Source organism: Furipterus horrens, unplaced genomic scaffold (genome assembly GCF_987537825.1).
Source record: "Furipterus horrens unplaced genomic scaffold, mFurHor1.1.pri manual_scaffold_1, whole genome shotgun sequence".
Lineage (NCBI taxonomy): Eukaryota > Metazoa > Chordata > Mammalia > Chiroptera > Furipteridae > Furipterus > Furipterus horrens.
Genome location: NW_028327171.1, coordinates 186239931 through 186266412, shown reverse-complemented (window position 1 = coordinate 186266412; position 26482 = coordinate 186239931). Strand labels below are relative to the sequence as shown.

The 26482-nt window shown below is 39.6% G+C and overlaps 1 protein-coding gene across 1 annotated transcript in view; it reads left to right on the top strand.

Moving 5' to 3' along the window:
* Window positions 1-26482, top strand: part of HECW2 (HECT, C2 and WW domain containing E3 ubiquitin protein ligase 2) — a 217615-nt gene that overhangs the window by 49129 nt on the left and 142004 nt on the right. The window contains exons 2-3 of the mRNA XM_090282068.1: window positions 14263-14370; window positions 22145-22239. Of these exons, the coding sequence (XP_090138194.1) occupies window positions 14263-14370; window positions 22145-22239 (203 nt within the window). The remainder of the gene's footprint in view (window positions 1-14262; window positions 14371-22144; window positions 22240-26482) is intronic.

The following is a 26482-nucleotide window of genomic DNA, read 5'->3' as shown; positions in this document are numbered from 1 at the left end:
ATTGAAAGGGTACCAGCTGAATGACCTGTGTTTAAGAAATACCATTCCCGTGAAAGGGTATATGAGCATGATGGCCTGAGTCTAAGCTCTAACATTTATCTAAACTCCCTTGCTTTATTGTGTAAATTTCTTTCTTGATCAACTTGGAAATCTTGTTCCATTATGACAATGGCTTATGCTGTGGGAAGTAGATTTCCTTTACATAGGAAAATAGTCTGTTTGTCATACATTAACATCAGTGGCATGTGGGTGGACCAGACCCTAGAGTTCAGCTAACGTGGTTTATGTGAGAAATGTTACAATATTTGGAAGGCAAAGAATCATGACTTTGGGGCCAGAGTTGTGGAAGCATCAGGTGGGGTCTGGAAATGTGTGAGTGAGTGGCGGTAACTGCTGCACCATGACCAGCCTGTGTGAGTCTCTCTTCAACCCCAAGGAGTCTGGTGGTCCATAACTGGGAAGTAGGCAAGAGTTCAAGATTATACACTTTCTCTGAAGATGAAAACAGAAATGCTGACATTGTTGAGAAGTCCATTGTTCACAGGCCATAGTCATCTTTGATGCCAGTGAATTGCCCTTTCCAGATTTCTTTTCCTAATCTAATGGTGACTGAGGCCCCTGTGGGCCCATTGGCCACCTGTTGGTTAGTGAGGTCGCTGGCATTTTCACAGTGTTATTTGAGGGAGGCAGCACATTGTAAATGAACGTGAGCTTGAGTGTCATTCAGATCTAACTTTAAATCCTAGCTGTTGTCACTTCCTCTCTGTGAGCCTCAGTTTCCTCATCTGTAACATGGGGCTAATAACACCACTGACCTCAGCCTTGAACCACAGTGGCACTCATTAGAGATTAAAGCATCTACTCTGTGTCCCTGATACAGAGTAGACATTTTATGCGTGCTTGCTATTATTATTTGCTAGAACACACCCACAAATCTGCAGTGCTTTTTTCTAAGATTAGTTGGGTTTGCATGTCTGAAAGAGGCCTGGTCAGGGCGGTCTATTTCAGAACGAGCCCAAAGCTCTGTAGCCCCTTGAAGCTTCATGGCAAAGTATGTCTGGGGTTAAGGGAACTAGGGAGAAAATCGCAACCATGAAATTTCATGTGGCACTCAAACCAGTCTGCCTTTCTGCACAGCAAAAGCACGTGACAAGGACATTTCATTTTGCATTCTTGGAAGTTTGCTAGAAAGATAGGGTCTTACAACCTTTGATTGCATTCACCCATCCACCAGGACTTAAAAATTGTAATGACTGCCCTGAGTGAGTCAACAGATTTAGGAGACCCCTTTCTCCTATTAAAGGACATTGCATCTGAACCAGTGATTCCCAACATCTTTCCAATATAAGACAAGAGCATGAGCTAGATTGACGATTGTATTTATTTTTGCATTAGAAGTGAGATCTGGAAATAACTTCTGGATTAATATGCACAATTTTGGCATTTCATTGAAGTTATGTGACATTTGAAAAGGTTTTATTCCTTTCTTAAAGTTTGAATCACAAGTTTACAAGCTCCATTTAGGGTTGGTTAGGGTATAGTAAGCCTATTTCAGTCACCTAAATGAATGTTATATCTGATTAATGGAACTGATAAATTAGAGTTCCCAGTCAGTAGTCACTCTATTCTGAGTAAATCAAACAGAAAGTTCCCCTCTTTGCAGTAACAGTCAGCTTGTTGACTTCAGCCCACTCTGTGTGTGTGTGTGTGTGTACACGCATAACTCATTCTTTGGAATTCTCCCATGGAAAAGCAAAGGAAGGAAGCTGAGGGGAGGATGGGGTGATTGCATCCTGTACCCTTTACAGGGGTGTGGCCACAACGGCCTCAGCGGAAGGAACGCTGATAAGTTATGTTTTTTCACTTAGGATTCCTGAGCAATGATAAGTCTTGATGAAGGGCGGAAGTGACCCTCAGTGTTGTTCTTGGCGGGCCAGGAGTCTCCTGGTAGAGGTCTTCTCTAATCCCACTTAGTAGTTTATTTCTGGAACTTTGGGGGAAGAGGAAGAGAAGCAGGAGCATCAGTAGTGTGGACCTGCTGAGCTCTCAAAGCCACGTCAGGATTCCAGACCCACCTTCACTTCAGTTCTGGCCACACCTGTGAGTGAAATTGCTGTGGGTAGGCCAGGTACATGATTTTAAGGAGACTGAAACGTGTTTCTTCGTGCTGCTTCCTAAATATGATTGGAAATGATGGAGTCTCCCCTGGCAGAGGCAGAGAGAAACTCTTTGGGATTCTATGAGGTAAGGTAATGGAAAGTTCTGGGAAATGAATTGCCCTGTCGCTTGATTTCCATGCCCAGCTATTGAGGATTTACAGTTCTCTCTGCCTTTCCCTTTGAAAAGTTTTTAAACATGGTTCCCTCCCAGCTTGGTTGGGGACTTACTATGCAATGCATTTATCACATGTAGTCACTTGACAATCCAACACAGGGGATCAGTGCAGGGATTATAATACATAATAAAACTTGGGCAAATAAATATTTCATCCCCTCATTGTGAATTTCTAGAGTACAACTTGTTTTCAATGAATTACTTTACTGTGCACAGGGTCTATAAGAATACTTTTCAAAACAGCCACATCCTAGAGGCTGTTGATTTAACAACAATCTTACAATGAAACTTTAACTTGAGAATAAAACCATGTCTTTTTAAAAAGATTTTCTTGTAGCCACTGTGGCAAACTGGCCCTGTTTTTTATAGGCCTTGTTGATCTGGTTTAATTACTTGTTTAAAAACTTGAATGAATGCAGGGCAAAACTTCGGTTCTATTTTAATTGTTTACAAATTAGTTTTTCAAATGAAAAATTTTGTTTTTTGGCTATAAAATGCCAATCAATGGTTCTCAAAAGGATTGGGAATTTTTTTAAAAATTGTTATATAGGATGCAACTGGCATTTAGTGCCTGGGAGCTAGGGATGCCAAAGTTCCTCTCATGGATTAGGCAGACCCTCACAAAGAATTATCTGCTAAAATGCCAATACACCTACTAAGCAACACTGATACATGCTCAGTTTAATGAAAAATAAGTTGAAGGTTTAGTCAAGATTCAGGTGAGCAGTCTAATCTCTTGGAAGCTTGTTCATCTTCTGATTAAGCCATTTTGAAGAGGGACCCATAAAGAGCAGTCACTTCTGCAAATTATTCTTTAGGATCAGTAGCAATGAATGTTCCAGAAAGGTTGCTCTCACATACTTCTAATTAATATTTTCCAACCTAGTTGGATTAGCTCCAACAAAGTTAGCTATTGCAGCTCTCTGTCCCTATAGTATGAGCTCATTAAGATCAAAGGAGTAATTTACCCCTAACCAAAGGGTATTTTTGTGCTAAACATTACATTTTTTAATAGTTGTATGTGCCTCAGAATCTTCACTTGTCATATGTAATGTAAAAGTAACATCTTGAAGGATCTAGAGGTTGTTTTTAAACTTCACTGAGAGCTTTAGTATATGCATGGTATTTTTAAAAATAAAGAAAAGGAGGGAGGATAGATAATTAAAATATTGTTATTCCTGGCAACTTTTTATACACATAGTGCTGAGGCAGAGTTTCCCAAATTAAACACTGTATTCAAAATTCCAGTTTTATTGTATAGGGAGGTAAGGGCACTTCTGCCTGAGTCTTTATTAGGCCAGGCTTAAAGCTCATTGACAGAAGTTTATTAAACTTTGAGTAATTTCCCATCCAAAAACTGTCTGAGAAACTGAGCCATGTGTGCAATGGCATAATGAACTACCCCTTAACTGTACATAAGCCTGCACTTCTGTTGTCTGGTCATTTGGCATCCTTTGTTTAAGAAAGCAGAGTCTCTAAAAACATATAGACAAGCATGCTTTTGTTTTAATGTATGTATATTTATAAGAAATTAGAACCAAATAAATTTAAAAAGTAAAAATTAACAAAATGAAGTAGAGGAATTGTGCTTTTGACTATTAAAAAACGTACCTCCCTTTGAAAGAAGGATGAAATGGATTGAAAAATTTTTTAAACCCACACGGTTAGTCCCTATTATACGCCAGCTCAATACTGTACTGTGTGTTCCTCGTAGCTTTCTGGGCGAGGTGCTGTTATCATCCTATGGAATAACGACATGGAGTCTCTGCAGTTTGACTTTCTGAGGTCATAAATCCAGTAAATGGGAGAAATAGAGTTTAAACTCAGGCCTGCTAATTCTTGACATTCTGGGATCTTATGGTCACCTTGCAATACCATTACCAAGCAGTGTCTTCCTTTAATAGCACCTATAATAAATGATACATACTTTAAAATTAAAAGCATACTTATTGTTGAATAGAGGGTCTGTGTGGATGAAATGCCAGTGCTATATTAAATATGTTCCATTATGTATTTTATGGCATTATAAGTGATGAAGAATTGGAGCATTATATTTTCACTGATTAAGGTTGAGTGTGGGAAAGTTGGACTTGCAGGAATTGTTTGAAGAAAGAGAGTGAGAAGAGCATGGTGGAGTTAAAGAGTGAAATTACAGTGTGGTGGTTTGGCTGGAGAGTGCTTAGAGGCGGATGAGTCACATCACGGGGTCATTGGGCTGAAGAGGCTGGAATTGGTGCACAGCCCTTTGCACTAAGGGTGGATATTTATAGCTGCCGCAGCCCTGTCTGCACAGGAAAGATGGATATGGGAGGAGGGTCATGTTTAAGTTATGCTCCCATACTTGGTGCTGGGCCTGGGCGTGAAGCATCATGAGCCGTCCTCTCTTGTCCTTGTGCAGTCTCCTCTGCAGGCAGCAGCCAGAATAATTTTTTAAAAATGCAGATCGTGTCACCTCCCTGCTTTAAATCCTTCAGAGACTTTCCATGGTCGTCAGAATGTAATCCCAGCCCTTCTCCATGGTCTAGAGAGTGCGGTGTAGTGTCGAGGATCATGGTCTGTGGAGCAGGCAGCCTGTGTTCACTCTGCATGTACTTATTTCAGGACCTTGGGCAAATTTCTTAACTTCTCTGTGCCTTCATTTCCCCATTGTTAAAAATCTGAAAATAGTACCTCAAACGATTGTTAGTTGTTTCAGTGAATTAATAATAGCAAAACATAGTAAGCTCTACAGTGTTTGATACTATTTTAAGATCTTAAAGGTGGCCCTGCCCATCTCTGATCTCCTCCTTTCCCCCTTCTCTGCCTTGTTCACTCTGTCCTAGCTGCCTCACTGCAGAATATGGTAGGCTTGTTGCTATTTCAGGGTCTTTGCACTTTTGGTTTTGGCCTTTTCCCAAGTTTCCCTGAAGAAATGCTCTCACTTCATTCAGGCACCTGTTCAAATGTTTACCTAACCAACCTATGTAAGTAGTACTCCTGCAGCAACCTCTCTTCCCTCCCCTAACTCTGCTGTCTGTCTTTCTTCAAGCCATGTTATCTTTACCTAGTATTACATTATATTGACTATACCACCTGACATATAGATTATTTTGTATGTTTATTGATCACTTTCCCCACTGGACCAAAATCTCCATAAGGACTGGGACTTGGATTCTCTTATTCCCCTTGGAATTCCTGTCACTTAGAATATTGCCTGGCTGATAGTCTTGGTTTGCAGGCCAACACTCAATCCACTGAGCCACACTGGCCAGTGCTCAATAAATATTGTTGAATTAATTTTTAATAAATTTCTTTTTCTCCATAAGTTTTAGAATTGGGTTTTTTTCTGTCTTTAGGCCTTACCCTATTTCTTTTAATTCTTGTTAGCCTGTCATCACCTTGCCCCTAATTATGGACCTTTAGAAAAAGATCATTTACTGTTCTCTTTCTCATGAAAGTTATTTAGCAATAGGAAGTCTTATTCTGACCTGTCAGCCTTGGGACACAAAATAGGATTGAGGTGTTTTAGTGTCATTATTATTACCGATGGGCCTAATATTGGATCTTGTGGTAAGGTTTTTACCAAGCAACCAAATGCTGGCCATACTTGACCCTTTAAAAGATCTTGGGATTACATTCTCATCTTAAAGTGTAATTGCTAGAGGAAAATTGCCATGCAAACTATGATGGGGGAAATTATGTACTGACAACAATGTGTATATACTTTAAAGACGCTGAAAAATTTTATAAAAAGCACCTAAATTCCTTCCAATACTTTTATCATGAAATTGGATAAAACGATTACAAATTACATGTTCTATTTTCACAATGATATTTATTATAGTTTTATAGTAGCCAGATAAGAAATAGATTTCTTGTTTGATATAAGTAAGGCTTTAGTAATTTATCTATTTGAGGTATTATAGAAGAATTTGCATTTCCTACATTTTATATAGGAAGATATTCAGTTGGGGAAATATAAATCTTACTTTAGAAATCATCTAAAAGCCTTTGTCAGGAAAGAATCTGTTTTAAGATATTTAAAAGGCCTTTACCTGAAACTGGTCATGTGATCTTAGGTAAGCCAATTCATCTTTTTGTGCATTGGTGTGACCAACTGTAAGATATAATCAAAGGTGAATGAATGTCAATTCACAGCAGTGTGATTGAATTAAGTTAACTTGAAATTTTTGCCATAAAGACTAAGAGCTTAAATAAACAGCTTTTGTTAAATTAGTCTAATGAAGCTTACCATGGAATTTGCAATATTTCTCTTGTTTTTCTTTATTCTGAACAAGATGGACATCTCTTTAAAAGGGCTTTATGCATTCCTTGGCATGAATTTTATTTCTCTTTTGTATATTCTTGAAATATAATACTAATATTTAGTTAATGTCATATAATCAAAAGAAGAATTTAGGATATCTTTCAGCCAAATCTGAGCATCTACTATGTGCCAGACACTGTTCTAGTCACTTGAGATACATCAGTGCACAGAACAAACAAAAATCTTGACCTCACGGAGTTTACATTTTAGAGAGAAAGAGACAATATACAAGAAATATACATAGATTTTATAGTATGTTAGATGGTGAGAGGGTTATAGAAAAGAAATTGAGCAAAATAGCATGGTTCAGGGATGCTAGACTAGTTACAGTTTTAAGTGGGTGCAGTCGGGGTAGATTTCATTGAGGAGATATGCAAGCAAACAAGAAAAGCATCAAAGGAGAGGATTGAGCCATAAGGATATATGGGGGAAGTACCAGACAAATGGACCTTGAGGCAGAATCCTGACCACACCTTTGAGGACATGTAGAAGAGAGAAAAAACCTACCTTCTATCCTCCTAGGGTCAGGGATTGAGCCTGCAAATCAGACTGACAAGAGATGGATTAACAGAAGAAAAGGCATAGAAATTTCATTAGATGTAAAATTTTAATTTCTATGTGCATGGGAACCTTCATGGAAAAGAAATGAGGACTCAAAGAAGCTTATGTACCACTTAAACAAAAGACAATAAATTGAGGAGAAGTAACTAGACAAAAGAAGAGGGGGTTGACTTCTAGGGGCGGTAAATGTGTAGGAAGGCACAGATGTCCCCAAGGCCAGACTTCGCAGATTTGTCATAGGCTCCTCATAGCTTCTGTTGCTTTTTCTGTCCTGTAATATGCTGATGTCCTTTTCTCCCATCTCTGGCACATTATAACCATTAAATTCTTCTGGTACCTGTAAGAAAATTGCCATTCAGGTGGCTCTAAAGCCATAGTCACCAGTGGGTGCAGTTTCAGCTGGTGGCACGGTGTCATGATTGTAAGTGCCCAGCCAGTCTGGCACTCACTTTTTTTCCATCCAGAGAGGGCTTCAGCATACGGGATTGGATATCCGGACAGATTGGTTAAAAAACTAATGCCTGATTTTCAAGTTCATTTAGAAGTTTGTTAATGACTCTTAGAGCACTGAGTAAGATTGGCGCTCTGTTTGGTACAATCACTGGTAAAGACTGACCCCTCCCCTGCAATGTAGTTCCCATCTCAAAGTCATTAGCAAAGTTTTCTTCTCATATGCAGTGGGGTTCCATAACCTGCCCTGGTATATGCTGGTACATTTGCAGTTTTAACAGTCAGTGGGGTCTCTGTGAAGGTATGTGCTTTGCCCAGGTATAGAATGATCATTTTGATTCAAATTGTATCTTAGTATTATTAGTCTCTAACTCCCAAATCCTAGACGTGGCATATAATTTCTGAATGTAGCCAGAATAACACCAGGCCTCTTTATGATTCAATCTCAGAACATAGTTATATACAGTTTGTATCCAAAAAGTAATTTAAAATCAATTTATATATTTATACCATTTTGGAGAAAAGATAAAAATGGATTACTTTAATGCAAAAGAGAATTTGTAAGCATTATTTTTTATTTTCTGGCACAATCTGTCTCATGGCATCTTTCCATAAAACTTCTCATCTTTTCTCAACTCCCTGGCTTGATTGATAAAGAGTGAGAGCTTTAAATACATTTTAAATTTTTCAATTTTATCTCCAATTCTCTATGAAGGTTTGGAAATGTTAATATAGACTTTGAAACATTTCCAAATCCAAATTATTTTTGGGTATGTCTGGACATGTCTCCTGTATATTCTTTTATCTTCAAAGCCAATTCAGAACATTTTCTTGGGTCTAAAAATCACACGTAAGAGAAAATTACTCCCTTAAAGATACTTTTCACACTGATTTTTGTGTATGAAATATTATGGCAAAAGAAGAGTTTGAAAAAAATGACCAGACTTCATGCTTACATTCTTTTAGCTTTTTGTGGCATTTAAATAAAAAAGAATTTATTTAGCTTTAAAAAAAAAACTGTTTACAATCATATTATAGGTTAATATAATTAATCCTACTTCTCCAAGGAAGAAAAGAATCATATCCTGGGGCCCAGGCAACAATAGGAACTTTTACCACTGAATTCAGCTCTGAATATGGCCACTTGTTTGCTGCTTCTGATGACCATTCATGGAACACCCCCCCACCCCCCACCCCCCACCCCAAACAAAGAAAGTGAACACTGGGAGATAAAACAATATGTCTTAGGGAAGAGAGAAGCAAAGGAATGGATGGGACAGCTTACTGACTGGCTTACATGTGTAGATCTCCCAAAGGATATCTCCTTATGCGTCTCCCAGAGACACTTCAAACTGGAGACATTTTAATTACGCACAACCACGAGGAGCACTACTCGTTCTTCGTCTGTTCTCCTTTAACACTTTATGAAGTGTGCACACCTCTATCACAGCACTTTTTACATTGCATTGTAGCTTATGTGCCAGTCTCGTGCCCGTCTCCCCACTGCCCTGTCAACTCCATATGGCAGGAAATGGGTGTTCTTGATCTTCATAGTAGGCAGTCAGTAAATGCCTTTCAACTGAAGGGAGGAAGGAAGGAAGGAACAAGCTAACAAATGAAGGGGACAGTAGTCAAAGAGATGTGCATGGTCTAGAACATTGCCTGATTGCTCAATTTCCCTGGAAATTACCACAAACAGAATTTTTCCATCTATGGAGTTTGTAGTACCTATATCAGAATCACCTGATTGGGTGCTGAAATTCAGATTCCTGCATACTCACTCAAACCTACTGAATCAAAATCTCTGGAAGAACAGAATAGGACCAAGTATTTGGAGGAAGCTGTGGGGATATGCACCGTGAGCAATGGAATTGGGCAGTCGTTGCCCTGGAGGATCAGTTAGTCAAAGGAGAAGGTAGCCAATCTGCTTTGTGACCTACCGAATGTGCAGGAAATGTAGTTAAATCTGATAATATGAAAATTTGTATAAGACCCCAGAGTGTTCCTCCTAAAAATCATATGGTTTTCATTAAGGAAAGAAGACCTGTTCCTCATGTTATTAACCAGATCTGAGAAAATTCTCTGAGCCACTGTACTCTATAGTTAATATAAGAAGAGAAATTAGTTGTGTGTAGTTTAATCTTATATCTCTTCTCCTTTATTTCCTGTGTCCAAACACTGTGTTTGTTTCTCCCTTGGAGAAGCAGACTTAACAGATGTCGTTTCAGTATTAATAATGGGATTAACTAGAATAATCCTAAAGAGTAACTTTTAAACATAGCAAATGAAATCATTTTGGAAAATACCATGGATTGATAAAATAAGGCAAGAGTAAAGATTTTCAAAAGTTTTCTTGATCATGTTCTCTCACTAATCACAAAGGGATTTCGGCAGCCGTCCGTCTCGAGAGACGATGGTGTAGCTTCTTAAGAGTCTATCTGCACCGCCGAGAATGGCTGTGCAGTCCGACTCGGGAGTGACACGGTATCTGTCTCCTCCCATGTTGAATCGACATCTTGCGATGACGCTGAAGCTACAGAGCCTGGGCAGGGTGATATGGAGGGTCTGCTGTTGCCCATGCAGCAGACCCCCCCTCTCTTCGCAGCTGAAGGGTCCAAGGGAAAGACGGAGTCAATACAGCTTGGCTTCAGGTGCGCCGCAGGAGTTGCCGGTGTTGACTACAACGTCAAACCGCCTTAGGGACTCCGGCTCCGGATTTTCTGTCGGGGTTTACTCCCTTAGCCTTTCCCCTGAAGAGGTATGCCGCAAGGCAGCGGAGGTTTTTTGGAGTCAGAGTTTTCCTTCTCTGACCTACCCTGACTGGAAGATCGAACCAGCGACACTTAGCTCGCAGGCCGACGCTCAATCCACTGAGCTAAACCAGCCAGGGCCATCACAAAGGGATAGGCATGAAAATTATATCAGAAAGATTTTAGGGCTTTTTTTGGTATGTGCTTCATTTTTCTATTTTAGATAAAAGGTACTGCCAACTAGACTTGTAAAACAATAAAGAACATATATGAGACACATGTGGAATAAACCCTACCAAACAAAGTTAGATTTAGTAAGGTTTTTAGGTACATGAATTAAAAATCTCCAATATTTCTTTTTGTGATTACATTTCAGCTAGAAAGTAACCTAAGTATCTAGAATATACACACCTATTATATAGACTCTATTATAACTTTAAAACAGACACTTTAATCCTAGTAGGAAGGAACATAAAGGAAAGTAAGAGTCAATGAGCAAAAGCCAAGGTAAAAACCAGAAAATATGCCTCATGGGAGCTGACATGTTTCTAGGTTGAAAGGAAGATGCTAAAGATCAAAGTGAGAGAAGGTGACTGACAGAGGGGTCAAGGGCACTGCTATAATGGGTTAGAACCTGGGCAAGACAGCAAGAAGTCAGTATGGAGATGAAAGAGATGGCAGGTGGTCAGGAGATGGAGATGAGGCCTCATGTCTTCCATGTTTGAGTGGTACCTTGCTCCCATTAAGAGGGTGGAAACGGGGGATGTGAAGTCAGTGCGTCTGATTTGCATGTTAAGAGAAATAGGGAAAAGAAATGACCACATATAAGTGGAAAAATTGGTAATTGGTTTTAAAGACTGATGTTTCTTTGATCTATCAGAAACTTTATTCTGTTAATAGAAGAAATAGGTTTATAATTACATTTATATTACCCTTGTAGGGGATTTAAAACCCCTTCTTTGGTATACCATTTTATACTATTATTATTTTTTTAATTTGGAGTGAGAGCAATTTTGAAAAGCTGAATTACCTAATGTAGGTGTTAAATGAGAGTAGAGGAAAAACAACTCATACAATCTGGGAAAAAATATTCTATGCTCGAATACCCATGAAAAAGTGATCTGAGCTGAGAAATACTGTCACTGGTAGGGAGCTACTGGGCTAGACTAGAATTGGCTACAAACTAAATGAAAGGGTTCACCTACTTAAAGGAAAATGGTTGCGTCTGAAGAACCAAATAAAATTGGTCTTCTTCTCTGTCAGAATTCTCCTCTAGGGAACATGTAAGGTTGTGTCGGGTCAGGCATCACTGTCTGGAGCTCAGACTTCTAATAGTAAGTATCCTCCCATTGCCACCCTCTCATTCTAGTCCTGCTCCTCAGTGGCCCATGCTCCCGAGGTTGTTGTGTCAGAAGGGTATACTTAGTTTGGTGTCGTTCAGTAATACCAGAAATGCAAACTCTCTTATAGTGAGGTTACAGTAACAAGTGCAGTTTTGTTCCTGTTAATTTTTATCATCATGATCCCTAGTGCTTGTTTCCTGAAACAAGATTTGCTGCTGCTTCCTTCCTGGGGCCTTGAGGAAAATTTCCCATGTGCATGGCCACATTAAAAACAAAAACAAAAACATTTGAATAGCTGGACAAATTCTACCCATGTGCCTGTATTCTGCTTCAGTATCCTCACATTCCCTAATTTTCCCCCTTTTTCTTGGAGCAGAGTATCATCCACTCATGCCTATGAGGTCCAGCTTTCTGTGACTTCCAAGTGACCAACAGCTAATAAAGCACATTTATTTGTGAAAACTTGAGAGTCCCTCTCCCCATCTAAGTAGTGCAATGGATAAGCAGTGAGTGGGGTCAGCTCCAAGGAGCCACAAGACTGATAGCCACAGGACACCTTTCATGTCCGGTTTTAGGCGATTGCCTGAGTGCCGTCTGAATGTCAGCATTGTGTCTATATTTCAGTGACAATGTAGTTGTGTCTTTGGGTTGTTTGTCCAGGTGTGAAAGTGATGCCATGCATAGCTTATTCCTTTCCATTTCTATAATGAACAGTGGCTACTTCTTAGACTTTCACAACATGTGTTGAGTGCAAATCGCATGAAAGAACTGTTCCTCCCTAAGTTCTCTGGCTTATCAATATGATGACACCAGTGGGCCACAAGGAGAATGACAGACAGGAGTCCCTCAGAGCTGGATTATCTGACCCCTGAGTTATTTTATGTTTTTAGGCTCAAAACAAGAGAGGTTTTTCCTCTCAGGCCTATTCCCTTGGGCTTGGGACGGACTTTTTCTCTCTTTTCTTTTTTAGTATATATAGCTTCACCCTGTGTGGTTTATTCCTGCTCTTAATTATAAGTGTTTCCCTAAGCTTTCCTCTTGGGAAAGGGATTGTGAAACAAATGAGGTACATTTGGCTTTAAGAGATAATGTCATTGTACACAGTTTTGTTGCCCTGGCTGGTTTAGCTCAGTGGATTGAGTGTCGGCCTGCGAGCTAAGTGTCGCTGGTTCGATCTTCCAGTCAGGGTACATCAGAGAAGGAAAACTCTGACTCCAAAAAACCTCCGCTGCCTTGCGGCATACCTCTTCAGGGGAAAGGCTAAGGGAGTAAACCCCGACAGAAAATCCGGAGCCGGAGTCCCTAAGGCGGTTTGACGTTGTAGTCAACACCGGCAACTCCTGCGGCGCACCTGAACCCAAGCTGTATTGACTCCGTCTTTCCCTTGGACCCTTCAGCTGCGAAGAGAGGGGGGGTCTGCTGCATGGGCAACAGCAGACCCTCCATATTACCCTGCCCAGGCTCTGTAGCTTCAGCGTCATCGCAAGATGTCGATTCAACACGGGAGGAGACAGATACTACCATGTCACTCCCGAGTCGGACTGCACAGCCATTCTCGGCGGTGCAGATAGACTCTTAAGAAGCTACACCATCGTCTCTCGAGACGGACGGCTGCCGACGACGACACAGTTTTGTGTACCTATAAAACTCTGAATAGTGTCCTTGTTTTCAGGTTCACTACCCAGTCTAGGCCTCTAGGGCAGAGGTTCAAACTAGTTGAGTTGTGAGCAAGTTATATAGAATATGGATCCCTTCAGCCTTCGGAGCGGGGGATGGAGCCTGGGCAACCACAGTGTCCCTGCCTGCCATCTAAAGTTTTAAGTGTCTCTCCCATCTACCCCAGTATGCCTATTGATATTACCATTTTCTATGTGTCATGAGGCCGGACAACTTAGAAAATGCTGCTTTCAGGCCTATTCTTTGAATCCGTCCTTTCTAACCTTCTTTCATGCAGAAGTCTGAATGCTGTCTCTTTCCTTTTCTTATATCTGCTGAGTTCTACTGCCTTTGGCATTTTGTAAAAGACTTTCCTAGCAGACCTGGTGACCTGGACCCTGATCATGGCAAATCCAGACTGTGTCATGATTCAGTTTTATAGCTTAATGTCCCTTTTTGTACCCCATCTTGAGTTTTATTGTAATCTCCCAGCTCTGCTCTTCCTTTCCTCTTCATAAAGGATTTTACAGATGAGAGCTCAACACCTTTTTTCTGTATCAATCCACCACTGAGGCTGCATCCTTTGTTCTTTGTAGTTTTGTGTGTTGGCGACAGTGAACAACCTGGCCAGGCCCAAAGACGCGATCATCTTTCCCTGCATGCCTCCCCAGTTGTCCCATATAAATGCAAGTACAGAAATTCAGGCCAATAAGCTGCTGGGAGGTAGTCATCAAGAATCATGGTCATTAATACTTCCTCTTTATCTTTTTTCTATGTATCTTAGAATTTCTATTAGTCTTTGGGCTCAGAAAGGACAAAGGGGTTATAATTAAGCTGAAAGTGTTTCTTTGTTTTTTTTCAGATGAGAATTCTCCAGCCAACTTCTGGGATTCTAAAAACAGGGGTGTGACTGGAACACAAAAAGGACAGATTGTATGGAGAATTGAACCTGGGCCCTATTTCATGGAACGTAAGTAACTAAGCGCGAAATACAAGTTTGCTATTAACAATGCATAAACATGCAGAGATCTGTGGGGTCCTTTCTGAGTGTTATCTAAAAAATTTTGGTGTCTGACTTATATATTTATGCCATATAACCCCAATCTGGAAAATATATTGTTTTAGAAAATGCTCATTAGAAAATGTTCATGTATTTTGGAAAAAGTGTGTGTGTTTATGTATCATATGAATGTATGATATATAAATTATGTGTGGCTATTTTAGTACTTCACACATTTTTATACCCTTGTATCTATATTTGTAATTAATATTTCATTATTAACATTAATTTTAGAGAGCAGAAAGAATAATTCAAGATTTAAGTTAAATTTAAGAATTTAACTGAATTAAAAAATTTTATTTACTAACTTTGATATTATTTTTCCCAATAGCAGAATAACTTTTGCATTTGAGTCCTGGTTTTTACAAGTGTAGATAAGATAATCTGGGACTGTCATAGAGGTCAATTTACTAGGAATCAGAAATTGGCTGCAGTTACTTCAACCATTACCCAGTTATCTGATGTTATATTTATTTGTAAATGCAAATTATTTTATATAGTACATAGTTCACAGAAATATCATGTCCCTTTTTATTTTGGGTGAAGGGGAGTATTTATATTTGGCACTAATATTATTGAGAACATAGTAAATACATTTTTGTTGAGTAGCTAGAAGCATAAATAAATTATTGATTTACTGGATGGTCCAAGTTAACTTCTACATTTACAGAATTTTTCTTTCATGTAGGGAAAATATGGGCTTTTTTACAATTTTCTGAGTTATTTATCTCTGTATAAGAATTAAGTTTTCTGTATGCGCAGGATTTAATATAAAAAAGTATATGGATGCTAGTACAAGGATTGTACTTACTACACCTTAAAATATAAAATAAAGTTGGATTAAGTAGTAACCTGATGTAAACATTTATTATTAAAGCATATAAAATTTCTGTAATATAAAAAGTTATTTGAAAGATTAACATCTATTACTTAGAATGACCATTAAAGGCATCACATTATTTCTTCCACATTTTTACTGGTAGGTCAGCATTCTAGAACTTTCTCTAATCCTATTCTTGCCCCTTAAGGAATGTCTTATTTTCAGTTCAATATCTGGCTAGATTCTCTCTTTAAACCTTAAATGGAATGCAATTTTTAAGGGAAAATGCTCATAATCTAAGTGAGGGGGCGGGGAAAGGCAGTACATACAGCACGGTCCTAACTCCTATCACAGCACATAGGAAAAAGTCCAGAAAGATGTTTGCCAAAATGGGAACTAGGGTGGTTTCTGGGAGGTGAGATTATGGGTGATTTGTTTTTACCGCCTATTTCTACTTTACTTTCCAACATTGGCCCAGCTGGCATTACTGTCTACGTAAGTCAGAAAAATAAGTAATAAAGGAACACGGCGGAAATGGAGTGGGAAATAGCTAAGCTGGGCCTTGTGCTTCCTCCTTTGAAAGGGTCCCAGGGTTTAAGAGGCTGATTTAGCTGAGAAGTATTGCCAACTGAACTTCAGGGGAAAAGGTAAAACCACCTTCTTATTTGCTCCAAAATGCTGAAGACTGCTAGGAACAATTGCCTCTTGATGGAGTGTGCAGATTCATATTATGGGGCTCAGGTGAACACCTGGGAAGAAGTCAGTATCACACGCAGCTATAATTTGGAACAGTATATGTAGGGGGAAAAAAAACCATTTACAGAGTATCTCATTTTCTGTGATTGATTTTCTTTCTTCCTTCCCAAGTGTTAGAGGTTCGTAATGTCCTGGCTGATGAGGGTATAGTAAATATTTCTGTCTCAACAAAGGTTTTTCTTTACCCCTCATTTTAGTATTTAATAGAAATGGGCTTCACATTGAAGGTAGGAATTGGAAATGAAGAAAAGACTCTGATTTCTTTTTCTTTTCTCCTCTAATTTAGCATTTCCACCTCAATTTTTCCTACACAAAGTTGGGGGTATTATGTTGTATGATTATAAAACTGGAAATATTCAGTAATGTATTTTTTAAGGACTGAGAAAAATTACATAAGTTAATGTCCTGGACAGTGAATAGGAATTACAGAAAGATTTGGCTTTATAAGTTTATCTTCATTAATCAGAATGAGGCCTTCCCCAACACACATCTTTTATCTTTTCAATATCCATTCAATGTAAAAACTTCAGGTTATACTTATATCAGTGCTCAGAAGTATAGTCTGTGTCTTTTAGATATTTTTTTTATCCCATGTCTGACTATAGCAGACCTACGGGGACTTCACAACATAATGAAGTCTTGCTTAAATGTCTGAGCTAATGGCAAGTAGCTTAAAAAATTGGGGGGTGGGACGGGTGTTGCTGGGTATTTTAGACAGCTTTTATATTTTCCACCTCTTACCTTAAAAACTTATGGCATTTAAAAATATTTGCTTTCATCTTCAGGCAGAAAATTCTCTTGAGCTCATCAGAAGTCCAGGCGAAGGAAAATTCTCTTCAAATTGACCTAAATTCATGGGCAAACCTAGATTTGAGCACTAAGCTATTTCTAAATGTAAGGATGGCTTCTGTTTGTCTGGATAAACCCATAAAGGAGGCCAGTGGCCCAGACTTGTATTATTACAGGGTCTACTTGAATGAACTTGAAGGATGAAGATTGGTTTAATTTGGGGTAGATGACCTTCCTAGGCATTGGAGAGGAGGATCACTTTCATCTGCACTTGTCATAAGACTGTCAAATAGTCCTCAAATGAGCTGATGCTCACAGAAACTGAATTGGTCATCTGGGCTGTGTTCGTTCTTGAGCTTTGAAATGTAAGAAGTTCCAAAAGTTGTCTCAGCACGCAAGAATGTCTTATTTCTATAGTCTTTTATAGACTGTAGTCGTTCATTTTGTTCATTCTTTCAGACCGGCTTTCTCTCTCCTTCATTATTTCAATTGGTCTATCCATCTCTGTGTGGAGAATCCATTCTTTGGTAGATGGGATCATTCATTGCTCCTTAGTCCACATCCACCATCTCCCCTGCCTGTGAATAGGGCTGGCCCTGGGAGCAGCGGGCTTCTCCCTTATCTGATGTTCAGTCATCATGCCTGCATTTGTGTTCGCCTGTTTTTGTATCAGATCCTCCTGCAGTTACAGGTTAAAATTGAAGCTAAAATAGAAGCCTGGTTCTAAGTTCCCTTTTCCACCCTTGAAGTATTCTTTCCAGTGACCTCTTCTCATAGCTAAAATGTTCAAGAACAGTAATCAAAATGCTTCTTTCTCTCTTCTCTCTCTTACTCAGAGGGGATGTTGTTTACTTACACTTTTAAAAAAATTTTGAGACCTCCTAAAACACTAAATAATATTTGAAGATGGAAACTCCCACTCAGCATAGGACATTCCTGTATTTTAGGGTGAGGGATCTTTACTGGTGTCCTGCTGAAGGAGTGGTTGGTTTCAGTCCAGGTGCATACAGCTGTCCTGTCTATTTCTCTCTGGCGTCCATCCTGTGTTGGATTTGGCAATGGGTGATCTGTGCAAACCCCTCTGCTTTGCACCTAGCCCTAAAGCCTTATGAAGCTGTTAGCCCTGCAGCGTTTTGGGTGACCATGTCCATCTGCAAAACCTGCTTTGTGGAACTCTGAGTAACTTTATCTTACTGTTTCTGAGACTCTAGTTTATCACTGGAGTTAGAGATTTGCCATAACAAGGAATAAAATTATACTCAAATGGGTCAGCAAAGTTGGCCCAGCTATCATTATCTTACAAATAAAAGTAAGCAGTCACTTTTCTTTTTTTTTTTTTTTTTTTTTTTGGTCGTACAGTCTGCTACCTCGCTGACTATTTAGAGGAGATGCAATCCTACCTTTAGAGTTTGGGAAGATGTCTTTTAAAAATGTGTTTGTCCTTATTGAAAAATGAGCTGCTTATTATTGATTTGATCTTTGAAGTACCACTGCAGGCAGAGTCCAACTGCTGGTCTCCAACATTTAGGGGGTGACATTATGGAGCTCATGCCTACAGAATTTAATCTCATGCTCTTCACTGAGCTGTTCTTCTTTGACAGGCCTCATGCATTTTTTTAAGCTTTGTTCTTGCAGAATACATGCTATTGGTCTTGGGAGAAAGCGAATGGGACAGTAAGGTTTGCTTAGAGCTATATAACTACTACTATTTCAGTAATAATCATAAACCTGTGTTAGTGTTCAGGAAATTCATTTATGGCTGTTTCCAGGGGAGTGAAGTAATGATAAAGCTAGAATTTCTACAAAGGTCATCTTGTTGTTCCTCAAAGCCGGTGTGCTCATCTGCTTCCCTGCTTTCGCCCCTCCTCACTCCTAACCTCTGTACCCTCATTTTTCTCATCTGTAGGTTTGAGTCCTGACCTCTTTGTTCTGGGAGCCTTTCTGATTCCACTGCATCCTCGCTAGTCTTCTCCGAGGTCTTCACAATCCTCTACCCAGTAGCCTTCCTTTTTAGTGTTTATCTTCTGTTTTGTCAGGCCTGCGATTGTCATCCCAACAGCTGCACTATAAATCACCTGCTAGACCAGAAACCTTTCTTTGATTCTCTTGCCGTATCTGGCGTGGTGCTGGGCCTGTGTTGTGATGGGCAGGCACATGGTAAAAATCTGTGGCTTCATAGTGTTAACTACATTTTGAATTGCCACTTAGTGATTAATGTACATAATGGAAAGACTCAATGTTTTACCTCATGACAGACTTTGTTTTTAGTATTTCATCATTAATAGGAAATATGCAATAATACAAATTCATAAAAGAGGATTTTTTCTTTAATCATTATATTTTTTTCTCTTAAAACAAGTGAACTAAATACTCTGTGGGGCATGACTTGGGGCAGTCAGGAGACCCCATGGAAGATGAACTCCCTTGGAAAGATGTATCTAGTGGCCCCACCTTGGTAATCCAGGTGATGCAGTTGAGGAGTCCACTTCTGTAGGCTGGGACTGTGCCTGGGGCCTGCCCATCAGCATCATTACCTTGCTGAATGATGCCTTGGGAAAAAAGGCATTTTGCATGACACTTCAGTGACTCAGATGCTCTGTATACAGAGAAATTCCAGTGTCTGTGTGATTTATCTTTGACACATTCTCTCTTTATCCCTAACCTTTGTCAGTTTGATTATGATGTGTCTTAGTGTGATCCTCCCTGGGACTAGTTTGTTTGGGACTCTCTGTGCTTCCTAGACCCATATGTCCATTTCCTTCCCCAAATTAGGGAAGTTTTCCTTCATTATTTTTTCACATAATTTTTCAATTTCTTGCTCTCCCTCTTCACCTTCTGGCAACCCTATGATCTGGATGTTGGCATGTTTATAGCTGTCCCAGAGGTTTCTAAGCCTCTCCTCAGTTTTTTAAATTCTCATTTCCTCCTTCTGTACTGGTTGACTATTTATTTCTTCCTTATGTTCCAGTTTGTTGATTTGAACCCTGGTTTCCTTTCCTTCACTACTTGTTTCATGTGGATTTTCCTTCATTTCAGCCAGGAGAGCCTTCATTCTTTCCCCATTCTGTTTAACCTTTGCTGTCCAGTCTGTGAGCATCTATATCACCAATGCCTTAAACTGTGCATCTCTTAAGCTATCTCCTCATCTGTTAGGTGTGCTATCTGCTGGTTGCTTAGTTGTGTCACTGGGATCTTGATCTGCACCCCCTTCTGGGCTGTACTTCTCTGTCTCTTCATCATGACAGCTTCCTGCGATTGCCTCTGTGATTTGGGTGGGGCTGCCGCACCTCTTCCATTAGCCTTAGGTATTCGTTAGTGCTGGCGGTCGTTTCACCGCATTTTGGTGCTGTATGTCGGGGAGAGGTCTAAGAAGGAAAAGTGCCAGTTCCTGCTGCTTTTCCAGGCACTTCTTCCTCTTCCTGTACTAAGCAAGCTGCCTCCTTTTTTGAGACTAGTAGCTTCTTCTCTGACCCAGCCCCCACTTGCTTTCACAGTCAGAAGCAATATGGCTCTGTTTTCCCCAGTGCTGGAACCGCAAACTGTGTGGTCTGGTTTGGGGCTGGGATTGCTTATCAGGTTTAAACTGTATGACTGTGTTTTTTGCCCCGGGTACAGGTAACTGCACCTGCTAGCTGCCTGCCAGGACCACCCCCACAGCTGCTGCTCCGCTTCTCTTTCTCTCCGTCCTGGCTCCGCCCCTCCTACCTTTCTAGCTGATTATTTCTTCTTTATTTCTTTGCTGAACTTCCCTGTAGTTTCTATTTTCTGTATTTTCTGTTTGTTATTTTTTAGTTTTGAAGTGGTTGTAAATTTCTTCTTAGTTGTGAGGAGATGCAGCATGTGTATTTACCCCTCCATCTCGGCCAGAAGTCTGTATGACTCTTTATCAAATTTAAATTTATACATATATAATATGTATAAATACACACATACTTGTGAATATACATATCTACATCTGTATCTGTATTTGCATCTATCTATTCACATACTGGTATATATATGAGGTCTGTCCGGAAAAAGTCCAACCATTGTTACTATAACAAGAATGGTTTGTACAACATTGATGTAACCTGCAGCCAAGGAGAGTGGACTGGAATGAGCATGCGTGAACAATGACAACTTCACTGTACTAGTCAGTGGGGTGGTAGATGACCTTGAATGAGCATGTGTACTGTGTGGCCATTGCATTTAAAGTGACTGAGCGAGTAGAGCAATGAATCTGCATCAAATTTTGCATTAAGCTTGAACATTCCTCTGTGGAAACTATCTGAATGAGTGCAACACTAAGGAAAGTGTGGTACAAATGCCTCAAAGATAGTTGAGAATCTGTTGTAACTGATCCACATTCTGGAAAGCCTGCAACAAGCAGAGCACCTGAGAACGTTGAACGTGTACCTGCTGCAATCAACAAAGATCAGCAACTGACAGTGCGAGAACTAGAAGCTGATCTGGGGATTACAAAAACTAGCGTCTGAGATTCTGAGTCAGGATTTTGGCATGAAACGTGTCATAGCAAAATTCATTCCACAGCTTCTGCTACCAGAGCGGAAGGAAAATTGTACTGCTGTTGCTAATGACTTGAGTCAAACAGCTACCAATGAACCAGATTTCCTCAAGAAGGCCATGACTTTGAAGGGTACTGAGGCATCATTGTCCTATATACAATATTTCTTATACCTTGTATCTTCTTCAATAAATGTTTCTCTTTATCATAGTATGTGGCTTGATACTTTCTAGACAGACTTCATTACTAAATTTGATTCCTGTCTAGTGGCTGTATGAAGATTCCCAGGCCATAGCACTGCATAGTCTATGGTAGTATTTTTTCATACTAGTTAAACTCTATTTCCATGGACAGCTGCAGTCTTGCATATTGTAGAGGTTAGGAGTGAAGGCTTTGGTATCAGACAGATTGGTTTGAGTCCTGACTCTCATTTCCTCAGCACTTCATCTGCAACATGGGGACAGGAATGTCTGCCTCCCCAAGTTGGTGTGAGGGTTGAATAACATGACCAGAGACACAGCACTATGTGTAGTATATGTATCACGGAGCACCTCAATCAGTGGTAGCTAGACTTGTTCTTATCTCTACACTACTTATATTTTGGCATGTTTGTGCATTAGTTTTTAATATATCTGACACGGTTATTATAAAACTCCATAGAAGCATATGAAATCCAACAAGAAATGGTATGATTAATCCGTTGCCTCTCATCGGAGAAGAGTAGGATTTTCTAAGTGAGTTGTGGTGAATTTCCTCAACTGATTCCTAGATAACTTGTTTCAGTGTTTAAATTATTGTTTTTCTCCAATTCACAGCGGAGATAAAAATCTGTTTTAAATACTACCATGGCATCAGCGGAGCCCTGAGAGCCACCACCCCCTGCATCACCGTGAAGAACCCAGCTGTGATGGTGAGTGCCCTCTGGCCGCTTCCTCCTCTGGTCCCTAGGGCTTTGCTTCTGTATTTCCAGCACAGCTCTGGGCTCTGGCTGGGTTGGGTTCCGGGGAACAATGAAAGAGGAAACACAGGACAGCATGGGCTCCTTCTGAGGAGAGGAAATTACTTGCAGGCTGGTTTACTTGCACCCACAATATTCATCAGTGGAAAAATATGATTTGATTTGTAATAGCTCTGTACAGGCAGCTCTTTCTGAAGCAAATTGGTGAGTGCCCCCATATGGAAGGGTTTTCAAACTTATTTGGGTGACAGATTGGTAGTAAATGATGGCTTGCATCTTATGAGAACTTAATTTGCATAAGATCAGTGAGTAAAAGGGAGGACAATAATGACTTAAATAGTGTATGATTGTACCTGTCAGGCAACGAGCTTTCATCCCAAAGAGAGTGGGAGGTGGGGACCACGACTGTGCTTGTCCCTCAGGAGGTCTCAGTGCTGCGTCCCTCTCCGTGTTGAGTTGGGGTTTTGTGCCTAAAGATACTATACATATTTTTGGGTTCGTTATGGCCATTCAACAGACCCCAAACTCTTTACCAGGCCCTCCAGTGAAGAAAGTGATATTTAATTTAATTTTGGAGGACATTGGTTTTGTTGGACTTTTGAAGGAAAGTGCGTCCATTTCCATCATGGTACTTTCCAAAGGATTACTTCTCACAATTTTTTTTGTTTTTGTTTTTGACTCCATCGACTAACTTTAGGTTCCTACAGCTGCATAAGATGCACTCTATTGTACATGAATAATTGGACTTAGATAGTTCAGGGAAATTCTAAGAGTGTAAGATATATAAATTATTTTAGTTTTTATAAATCATCAGCAAAAATAAGGTCATGAAAGAATAGAAGGAAAATACTGACTCTTATAATATAGAATCTTGATAACATTTTGTGTGTGTGTGTAAATTTATAGGAGCAAATGACCAGGTTGACTCCCAGAAATTCAGAAAGTAATTTTGCAGATGGCGTTTTGCAGTTGTTCAGACCTACCGATGCTGTATCAGTCAGTCTTTCCCTTTATCCATTCACTCAAACAAATATTCATTGGATGCCAGCTAAGTGCCAGGCATTGCACTCACCACTAGGGATGAAATGATAAGCAAAGCACAGTCTTTGTTCTCATTGGCCTGGTGGGGGAGGAGAGATATCAATTAAATTAAATTTTATTTATTCAAGTCATAATTTCTATGAGGGGGAGTAAAATGGGACTATGAAAGCACATACTAGTCGGATTTATCCTGATCAGAAAGGAGTTAGAAGGCTTTCCTGAAGAAGACATGTTTGCAGGACAATCAGAAGGCTGAGTAGGAGTTGCTTAGGTGAAGAGCAGGAGAAGAGCATTTTAGGTAGAAGGAACAGCATGTGCAAAATCAGCAATATCTAAGTACTCTGCTCACATTTGAATTATATTTGAGTTCCCATTGTAGTAAACATAGTATAGAATATAAAAGAGTATCCTACATTTACTATATAAAGCTTGTAAGTTCATAAGGAGAAAAACAGTTGTTGACTACGAAAGCTGCCATGTCAGTAGTAAGCAGTGGAACATGCTTTAATTAATATTATAAAAAGAATAATTATAAAACTAGAAGTGTGGAGCTGTTTGTAATAAAAACCCTTCGAAAAATTAACTGCGTGTGAAATTAGACAATAGCTTCCAAACATGGTTTTCTGAATTCAGATATTTTTTAAACTTGAGCAATTTCAATAATCAGATATCATTGACGGCAGTGGGAATTTACGGCCTGGTGAACATTGATCTCATTCCATTGATTTTTACATTGAGATTATTCTGTCAAGTCTTGTGGATAGTTTGGAGATAATTAATTTGCTTCAGACAGGTTTTTAAGCACCTTAAAGCTTCATTGATACAGCACTCGCAATCAAAATAGACTATTGTGGTTCAAAGAGTATCTAATAGAACTAACTGGTGGTCAATAGATTTCTGACCAAGCTTGTGACATTTGGGTCTGTGTCCAAAATTGAGATGCTGTGCCACAGCGACACCTCATTATAAGGGGGAGCGCTATATTTGTATCACAGCATGATGATCATCCAGGTATAGGGCATGTGTTTAGTTATTGAGACTGATTAACTGCATTGATATTCACAAAGCCTATTTACTATGATTATTCCATGACCAGTTGCAAAGAATTGCCCTGGAAGGAGTAACTGAGAAATGCTATAGGGAAGGAAGTAAGCTGCCATCCTAGTCTGCTCCTTTCTCACATATTCTTTTGCAGTGAGTCAAGGGTAAGAAAAAGTTGTGTCTTCTCTGTCATCCATACTTTGACGTCATTGTCATTCACCCAGAGTACACAGTGATATGTATCTCAGACACTTGGAACAGGAAATCCTTTGGCTTTAGGGACAGATAAAGCCTACTATCACTCACTACCATGTATTGTTTCAACACTTGGTTGACAGCGTTGCTTCTGGGTTTTCCTGGAATGAATCTAGGGAGTGAGTTTATTTAAAAACCTTTCTCCAAACATCGAGTGCAGATGTGTTTATTACCCCTGATATCCCTATATCTAGTGGTAATGTTTGGTCTTTCCTGGCTTTATTGTCATCAATGATAAAATCTGAATTCTTTGAGTATTATTTCAGGTGAGCATTTTGCCACAGTTGTAGTAAAGGACACTGTTTATCTGTGAATTCTGTGAAAACGGTTTTACGTTAGCCTTTTTGCCAGATGGGGAATTACATTTTAAAACTGAGAACAAAGGGCATTTTCTTTTGTTTCTATAGTATCTTAGAATATTGTAAATAAGTTTTAAATAAATCTGTTTAAGGTTTTTTTTAAAAAAAAAGACTATGAATCTTTTCAGTCTCATTTAACTCACTTTGCATGAGTAGCCCTTGGCAAAAAGAGGCAGCACGTCTTTGAGGGGGTGGTGCAACTCACAGGGCCCTGTGGTCCATTTGAGGGAGGCCATGGTTTACCAGATGTCTGGCTGTACCCAGGGCCCAGGAGGGACAGGTTGCTGAGTGTCTGTCTCAGACAGAGTGTCCACTACCTTGCTATTGACCGCTCTATAGTGCAGGGATGTATGGTGAAAGCAGGACGAGATTGTGACAGTGATCAGTGGTCTGGCGAGTTTGCTGTTGTTCCTGCTCCAGTTAATCTGGGGGTGGTGAGTCAGGGGTAGCACACACTATGATAAGTTTATGTACTTGTTGAGAGCCAACCCAGTGTCATCAAGGAGTTGGTTTTATGGATGGAATGAAATAAAGATGCCTGGATGGGACCCTAGTCTATAGCAAATAACATGTAAAACAATCAGGAAGCAGTTAAGTGTTGCACAAATGAGTTTTGAGTAAGTTACAGGAAGCAGAGAAGGAAGTAGAAATTTATATGTCAAAATTTGAATGGTATCTATTTTGAAAATGTTTAGCTTTTCTTGGATTGATGAAAGTTTTCTTTCTTGGGCTGATTTTTAAAGGAGTGTGGGGAGCGCCACAAAGATAAGGTGGAAGAGTTTAATCTAAACCTTATGATTAAAATGAGGTTTCTATTTCCCTACTATCAAATTATATTCTGCCTTCAATTCTATCTCTTACAGTATTGTGTAATTTATCTTTTTAGAGAACCTTGTGTGCCGTGAATTGAATACTAGTTGTACATATATTGAGAGAAAAGCTAAATCTGCTATGTGTTCTATAAATGACTAGTTTCAATGAGGTATATTTTACCTGAAAGGTTTAGGAAAAGCTTCACAATGTAGTAATTAGTAAAAGAGCACTGTAGATTATTATTACAGCTAATTAGAATAGCATGTGCCATGGACCTGAAGCCCCTGGAGGATGATGGAACAACCATGCGACCACTCAGAAATGTTTGGCAAGTGAGGTTAATTCTACATATATATGGATGAGTCTGGTATAAATCACCTATTTAGTTTATTCTAGGTTTTTCTAACAAATCTGAGGGAAGTTGGTGTTTTATTTTTTATTTTTTAATTTATTTTTTATGTTTTAAGAAGACAAGGTTTTTTTGTTTTTTTGTTTTTTAAGATTTTATTTATTTTTAGGGAGTAGGGAGGAAGAGAGAGGGGGGGGAGAGAAACATCAATGTGTGATTGCCTCTTGCATGCCCCCGACTGGGGACCTAGCCTGCAACCCAGGCATGTGCCCTGACTGGGAATTGGACCTGTGACCCTTTGGTTCACAGGGCTGTGCTCAATCCACTGAGCCACACC